Here is an 8,366-nt window from a genome sequence, read left to right as displayed (position 1 = left end):
GAGTCCCGGCGGACTCCCGCTTTAGTGTTCTGTATACAGTCAGTGGAGTTGCGTCCTTGTAGTCGGTGTATGGGGAGGACGCTCCAATGTTTCCCTTGGTGACAAGCGATTACAAACTATTCTTCTGTAGACTGACAGCTAGACACGCCCCTTCCTTAAAGAGGCAGCTCCGTGACTGGCCGGGCAGGCTGGGATTATCCCGCCCAGTGCAGAGAAGGGACATCATAGGGACAAACTTCTCAGGGAAGCCACGCCCAGGCAATGGATTGTTATTGTAGCAGGCCCCGCCTACCCCGTGCAGTGTGCTCTGGTGAAGTACACGCCCAGTTCCTTAGCGTCCAGCCTGGGGGAGTCCGGGGAGAGCCGCTTCTTGTGTGCCGGAGATCGGGGCAGGACATGAGGAGCGCTACATGTAGAAATGGCCAATGTACGGGTAGCTCTCCGGGTGCGACCTCTCAGCAAGAGGTAAGAGGAGCCTAATACGGTTATCTGAGCGCAATTATAAGGGACGGGGCGATTGCACTGCACACTTCTCTGCAAGCTGTGCATCCACACAATGCACGTAGGTAGGTACACCCCTCATACAATGCACGCAGGTAAGTACACTCCTCATACAGTGCACGTAGGTAGGTACACCCCTCATACACTGCATAGCCCGGACACATGTGCGATGTGGGTGTCAGGGTAATAGATCTGCCTGTTGTAGTGACAATGGATGACACTGGGCACGATCTGTGATTGGACAGTTCTGCGGACAGATGTTCTGTATCTGGTTACCATTACTATTGTAAATGCTGCTCAGAGAAGATGTCCCGTGTGTTTCCTATTTTTAAGGTGGTACCGAGTATACATGACATAACAGGGCCATAAAGTGTACATATAGTCACTGAAAGAGAGAGCGATAGGATATCGGAGGTTTTATGGTTGTCACCAGAACAGGAGTAGAGAGGAAATGATCCAGTGGGGACAACTAAGCCCTTGTACACACGGTCGGATAATCCGTCAGAATGCGTCTTATCGGACCGTGTCGTCGGATAATCCGACTGTGTGTGGTATGCATCGGACTGATTTCGTCGGAATATCCGTCGGACCCAATTTTCCAACATGTTGGAAATATTTCCCGACCAACTGGTTCGATCGGACATACTCCGATCATGTGTAGAGAATTTTGATCGGACCAAGTGCCACGCATGCTCAGATCAAATTCCTACATCAAAGCTATTGGCTACTAGCCTGAATGTAGTCCCATCGTAACTAAATTACGCCATCACGTTCTGAAAGATCGGATTTTTCGGCAACTTTGTCCGACCGTGTGTATGCAACAGTTTCAGACAAGATCCGAGGGACAAAATCCGACAGATTTGGTTGTGGAAATCTCCGACCGTGTGTACAGGGGCTAGGAGGATAACCTCCTTCATTTTGTAGTGATTTCCTCTCATCTTGAATGCTTTCTTAGGACAGGAAGTGACATTTTCCCCAGTGGGATACGGACAGTGAACATTTAAAGAGCATTTCTGCCCCCCACCAAAAAAGACTTTTAATACTAGGACACTTACCTGTCCGATCCCGCGATGTCGGCACCCCAGCCGATTTTCCGTTTGGCTCTCGGGTGCTGCTGCCGCCATTTGTGGTAAGGCAAACTGGCAGGGAAGCTTTTCAGTTTCACAGCTGGTTCACTACTGCACATGCAGGAAATGCAGTGTGCTGTCTAATTGGCCCGGTGGCAGAGGAAGGAGGAGGGGGGCCGAGGTCACCGTGGTGCAGTCTCCTGGAAGTGGGTGGTGGGTACCCCCTCCCTCTCCATTGGTGCCAAATTTGGGTGGAACTCCGCTTTTAACTGATGGATTTTTAATCCTTTCCTACACTATTCAAAAAATAAATTAAAATTTACTAGGGTTGTCCCAATACTGATACTAGTATCGGTATCAGCACCAATACTGAGCATTTGCCAAAGTACTTGTACAGTCAGCAGTGATCAATGTGTGGGGGAGTTACAAGCTTCTCCCTCCGTGTCCCCCGTCCGTTCTCCCTCCGTGTCCCCCGTCCGTTCTCCCTCCGTGTCCCCCGTCCGTTCTCCCTCCGTGTCCCCCGTCCGTTCTCCCTCCGTGTCCCCCGTCCGTTCTCCCTCCGTGTCCCCCGTCCGTTCTCCCTCCGTGTCCCCCGTCCGTTCTCCCTCCGTGTCCCCCGTCCGTTCTCCCTCCGTGTCCCCCGTCCGTTCTCCCTCCGTGTCCCCCGTCCGTTCTCTCCTCCGTGTCCCCCGTCCGTTCTCTCCTCCGTGTCCCCCGTCCGTTCTCTCCTCCGTGTCCCCCGTCCGTTCTCCCTCCGTGTCCCCCGTCCGTTCTCCCTCCGTGTCCCCCGTCCGTTCTCCCTCCGTGTCCCCCGTCCGTTCTCCCTCCGTGTCCCCCGTCCGTTCTCCCTCCGTGTCCCCCGTCCGTTCTCCCTCCGTGTCCCCCGTCCGTTCTCTCTCTCTTCTCCCTCCGTGTCCCCCGTCCGTTCTCCCCCCGCAGCTTTCAGCTGCTTTAGTGGAATCTATACATTGGTGATCGGTGCTTGTAACTCTCCCACACACGATCACCGCTGACTGTCACCGCATCCTCCATGCACCCTCCTTTTCTGCTGTCCCCCTCCGTTCTTCCTCCATGCCCCCTCCATTCTGCTGCTGTCCCCCGTCCGTTCTCTCTCCGTGCCCCTCGTCCGTTCTCCCTCCGTGCCCCCCGTCCGTTCTCCCTCCGTGCCCCCCGTCCGTTCTCCCTCCGTGCCCCCCGTCCGTTCTCCCTCCGTGCCCCCCGTCCGTTCTCCCTCCGTGCCCCCCGTCCGTTCTCCCTCCGTGCCCCCCGTCCGTTCTCCCTCCGTGCCCCCCGTCCGTTCTCCCTCCCTGTCCCCCGTCCGTTCTCCCCCCGCGGCTTTCAGCTGCTTTAGTGGAATCTATACATTGGTGATCGGTGCTTGTAACTCTCCCACACGCGAGCACCGCTGACTGTCGCCACATCCTCCATGCACCCTCCTTTCTGCTGTCCCCCGTCCGTTCTCTCTCCGTGGCCCCCGTCCGTTCTCTCTCCGTGGCCCCCGTCCGTTCTCTCTCCGTGGCCCCCGTCCGTTCTCTCTCCGTGGCCCCCGTCCGTTCTCCTGTCCCTCTCCATGTCCTCCTCCTTCACTGACTGTCCATACAGAAAACGATCACTGACTCTGTCCATTCACATAATAACTGAAACATTGTAACCTCCTGTGATTACGATGTCTTGGTTTATGAATGGAGAGGAGCCACTGTCTTCTCTCCGTTCATTTTCAGTGCAGCTGAGGGTGCAGAGAGAGGAACTGGGAAATCTCTATTCTCGGTCTCTTTCTCTGTCTCAAGGGGGAGATATCAGGGGTCTGTTAATACCCCTGATATGTCACCAATGCCCCCCAACAGGGCTGATTAAAAAAAAAAAAAACAAAACAAGATATTGCAATAAATAATAATAAAAAAAATGACGCTGTGACCCCCCCCCCCCCCCCAAAAAAAGAAAGCATTGTAAAAAAAAGAAAAAAAAATTGTAAAAAGAAAAAAAAAAAAAAACTGTCACGTGACATTAAAAAAACAATAATTGGTATAGGTGAATACTTACACATCTATACTCCCTTTAGGTGGCATTTGCATGCAAATGAGAACAGAGAAGAGGCTGGAGGCAAATATATATATTTTTTTTTTTTTTTGAGTTTTGACTAGAGTGGAGAGGGGTTAGAACATTTGTATGGTTTTTACTTCTGTCTGTGTCCCTGTTAGGCTGGATTCACACCTATGCATTTTTAGTGCTTTTTGCATTTTGCAGATTTGCACTACAGTTCATTAAACATGGTTTCCTATGGAACGTTCTGTAGTACAAAATGCAAAAAGAACTAAAAGTGCATAGGTGTGAATCCAGCCTTAGGGAGAATGACCTTCTGTATTTCTCATGTCTGTTGGGAGTGAAAGAAAATCCCCACATTTTGGATTGTCATCAGAACACCTTTGCTGCTTTTTTCAGGCACAGCAATAAATAAAGGTTTCATCATGGGATCAGTAAAATGTTACACGATCGTCATCAATCTCACTTGGATTTTCCCGTAATAATATTCAGCAGTAGTACGCACATACGGTAGAAGAATGCTCTTTTTTATGATAGACGGTAAAATGTGTGCATCCCAGCTTTACTCTTCCTGTAAAGCATAATCGATCCTGCATACGTTGGATCGGAGAATGAGACATACTTCCTTAAATTCATTTCCTGTTGTATCCCCAGTTCCCCTTGTCTGGGTTTTAAATTGCTGTGTGAGCGGAGCTGCTTTGTAACCATAAAGAGTGCTGGGTGCCTGGAACGGCTTTAGAAATCAAGGAGGGGGTACCTACAAAACTAAGCAACATAGTTTGCTTTCAAAACAAAGCTGCATACTTGTTTTCATTTCTATTTTTCCCAGAGTTCCTTATCCGGACATGCTACGGCCCATATCAAGTATGAAGAAAAGTCTAGATGGGGGTTTAGTTGCAGAGCTGATCCGGTTTTGTTTTTTAAAGGGGGGGCTCATGAAGCTTAGTAGGGGACAGTTGTATTCTATTATAATTACAGTTAAAGCCTATCCCTGGGGTAAAGAAAAAATGTCCTTAGTGGGTCTGCCCCTGTAACGCAAGGGTTAAATGCTCATTGCAGCCCTCTAGACCTAAAGGATCCATTAACACTTGCAGTGCAGGGGCTGCCCACCGCAAGGGAGCATTTAACCCTTTCCTGTTCAGCTTTAAGGCTCTGCTCTGAGCATTGAGCATGCACTTTTTTGTGCACTTCAGTGCACCACATTTAAGGCAGCCCATTTATTTCTAAGGTCTGTCCTATGTGCGAGAAACACACAAAGAAAGGTGCTTTCATGATCTAGTCTCCAGCTGGTGTTTTCTGCTTCCTCCAGGAATGTGTGCGATGGGAATATATGGATTATTACCACCTTGAAGTTTGTGAAGATGCTCATGCATTACTTCCTTGAATTGTGTGACAGAGTCACTCGGCCCTGTGAGTAGGCACTTTTGTGTCACAGAATTCACAGAACCCGCCTTCTGAACTGCAAGGTTTGCCAAGAGGAAGTATTTCAGAAGGCGGAGTCAGCACGGTAATCAGTACAGTGCAGGCAGCAAGGCACCATTGGATATGTAGTCCCTAACAGAAGCAGCCGACGAGAAGAGATGGCTGGCAGTCAGGCAGCAATCGCAACACGAAAGAAGAATGTTCAAGTCAGTCAATGTTGGATTGTTAAAAATAACTAATTTTGTATTGCTATCACAATGTTGATATTGTAAAATGAGACCACAGATTTCCTATAATACACACTTTTAAAAATGTATTTTTTTAAAAATGTTTTAGGTATCAGTAATGGCACTGAGTAGATGTTTTTCAGGCATCTAGGCAGCAGCCCAGGTGCATTAATCAATCTCACAAAGCCTTGTTTAATTCCCCCCCCCCCCCGCCTATAGTGTGGCACAGTTAGACCCCTTTCACACTGGGGCGTTTTTCGGGCGTTTTTCATGCGCGTTAGCGTTAAAAAAGCGCCTGAAAGAAGCCGCAACTGCAATCCCAATGTAAAAGCCCGAGTGCTTTCACACCGAGATCCCTTTCATACTGGGGCGTTTTTCAGGCGCTTCAGCGTTAAAAAAAGCGCCTGAAAGAAGCTGCAACTGCAATCCCAATGTAAAAGCCCGAGTGCTTTCACACCAAGGCGCTGCGCTGGCAGGGCGTCAGAAAAAAGTCCTGCAAGCAGCTTCTTTGCAGCGCTTTTGGAGCAGTGAATACAACGCTCCTAAAGCGCCCCTTCCCATTGAAATCAATGGGAAGCGCCTGTAAAACGCCAGAAAAACGCCTGAAAAACGCTATTGGCAGCAGCGTTTTGTGGGTGCTTTTAACCCTTTATTTGGCCACTAGCAGGGGTTAAAAGCGCCCCAATAACGCTCGAAAAACGCTGGTAAAGCGCTGCTAGTTTAAGCGGCACTTTACGAGCGTTTTTCGGGCGCTGACATTGTGAAAGGGTTCTTAAAGCACTTGGGCTTTCACATTGGGACTGCAGATGAGGCTTCTTTCAAGCGCTTTACAGGCGCTTTTTTTAACGCTAAAGCGCCTCAAAAACGCCCCAGTGTGAAAGGGGTCTTAGGCTGGCCATACATGGTCGAATTTCGAAAGAATTTTCTTTTGAAAATCAGAAAATTTGTGCGTTTTGTGTTCCGATGGTGCCAACATTGATTTCGAAACTCGGCCAACCAAGCCTTCAATTTCACCCCATGTTGCAACAGAAAATAATTTGTGGCTGGGAATCTTATTTTTTTGTACATGCGCATTTTTTTTCGATTACATTTCTCACATGATTCTCCCATCATTGATTAGAAAATCTTTCGATTTTAACACCCACTAATGGCCGAAGAAAAGGTTAAAATTGCTTCCAAAGCGTTTTTCAGTCACTTTGGAAGCACTGCCCATTCATTCCAATGTGCAGGGGTGATTTGGGAGCACTGTATACACCGCTCTTATGCCGCCCCAAGGATGCTCCTTTTTTTTTTTTTTGTTCTGTCCCGCAAGCGTACCGCCCCAGTGTGAAAGCATTCGGGCTTTCACACTGGTGTGGCATGGGAGGCAATTTTGAGGCGCTATTTTTAGCGCTAAAATACCTGAAAACTGCCTGAGTGTGAAAGTAGCCTAAGGGCCAGTTCACGCCACATGCAGTCCAGTGCTTCTTTTTTTTTTTTTGGTGGCAAAAATGCGTTAAATACGTGAATGCAGAAACGCATCCGGAACGGATGTGGAGTGTGTTTTTTGTGGTGTTAACCAGCCCTGGTCACGTATGTTCTAGCTTTGCACCCTCGGTTTTTGTCGTCTGATAAGTTGGAATTGCCTGTCGAAAGCACTATACTAACGATCAGATAGTTAGACGATCGTTCCTTGTGCGATTTTCCTATTTTTTTTGTGTGTGTGGGCCTTAAGTTAGTACTTGTCTTCTGGAATGAAGGTTAATGTAATATGTTTGTAAGCTGGGATGCTCTTTTTCATGTATGATCATTGTGAGTTGGAGCTGGGATGCTCTTTTTCATGTATGATCATTGTGAGTTGGAGCTGGGATGCTCTTTTTCATGTATGATCATTGTGAGTTGGAGCTTGCAGGGTCTGGTCTCCAATAAATGTAGTGCTGTGTACAGCGGGTGCAGCTTGTGACTCTAGCTTTGTGTGTGCTAACGCCTTTGTTTTTTATTAGCAACAGGGTTTGTGAGGCAACACAAGCAAACAAGTGTGGGAAGAATAGCATGGTATTAGACCGTAGGGAAAGAAATGTATCCATAAACATGAGATGAATATGCTCACACTTACAATGGTCTGCGTTTATTAATACTGTCACTCTTTTCACACTTATGTAGACGCAGTGCATGCGCGAGTTTGCTTGATGTGTTTACGCATGAAATAATCGCACAGCCTTGTATTTCATCAATGAAATGTAATTGTCTGAGGTGGAGAGGCAAATGATATTGCAATCTCTACCTCAACCAATTAGTCGAAGCCTTGTATTCATCGAAATACAAGGCTTCCTGTGAATGGTTGGCAGCGCTTAATCTTACTCGATCTTGTTTGGGGAGCAGGACAGGAAGTCCTCATCCCACTGCCGGAACACAACATTGTATACATATCTAGCTGATGATACATACAGTTTTCACATACCTCCTGACAGGTGCATGTGTTAGTAAAGCAAACAGTTAATTTGGACCAGCTTGGAGTTAAGGTCTTTTTGTTATTTGAAAAAAAATTAAAAAAACTTTATACTTAACTGCTCTGTGTAAAGGTTTTGCGCAGAGCAGCCCAGATCCTCCTCTTCTTGGGTCCCTCTTTGGAGCTCCTGGCCCCTCCCTCCTGACCCCACTGGAAGGGGGGCACTCAAGTAGGCTTGATCCATGTAGATTCACACACAGAGCCGTGGCTTGGCCCTGCACCCTCTCTCCTGATTGGCTCACTGGCTGTGATTACCAGCAGCAGGAGCCAATGGCTGCTGCACAGAGAAGGTTTTTGCCTTCATGCATAGAAGGTAATAAAAAACTTGGGCCTTTACAACCACTTTAATGCATTCTATTCATTAAGGTAAAAATTCTGTGTAACAGAATCCCCCAGGTCCCCTAATACTTATCTGAACCCATACACGATCCAGTACTGTGCATGAGAGCCAAGGCTATCCCAGGTTTGTTCTTTCTCTCTGGGCAGAATGATAGCAGTAGGAACCATTGGCTGCTGCTGCTGTCAATCAAATGCTGCGATGAGGAGTGGGGGGGGGGGGGGGGGGCGTGTAGCCAAGCTGCCTGGTCTGTGTCAATAGACGCAGACAGGGCAGCTTGGGAG

At 48.2% G+C, this 8,366-nt stretch overlaps 1 protein-coding gene across 1 annotated transcript in view; it reads left to right on the top strand.

Moving 5' to 3' along the window:
* Window positions 1-303: 303 nt before the first annotated feature.
* The window catches only part of STARD9 (StAR related lipid transfer domain containing 9), a 314,211-nt gene continuing 306,148 nt past the window's right edge, over window positions 304-8,366 (top strand). Inside the window, exon 1 of the mRNA XM_077464565.1 lies at window positions 304-465. Within this exon, the coding sequence (XP_077320691.1) occupies window positions 419-465 (47 nt within the window). The 5' untranslated portion in view covers window positions 304-418. The remainder of the gene's footprint in view (window positions 466-8,366) is intronic.

Source organism: Lithobates pipiens, unplaced genomic scaffold (assembly GCF_037356315.1).
Source record: "Lithobates pipiens isolate NorthernLeopardFrog02 unplaced genomic scaffold, aLitPip1_a1.2 Scaffold_30, whole genome shotgun sequence".
Lineage (NCBI taxonomy): Eukaryota > Metazoa > Chordata > Amphibia > Anura > Ranidae > Lithobates > Lithobates pipiens.
This window is presented reverse-complemented; position numbering and strand designations above follow the sequence as displayed.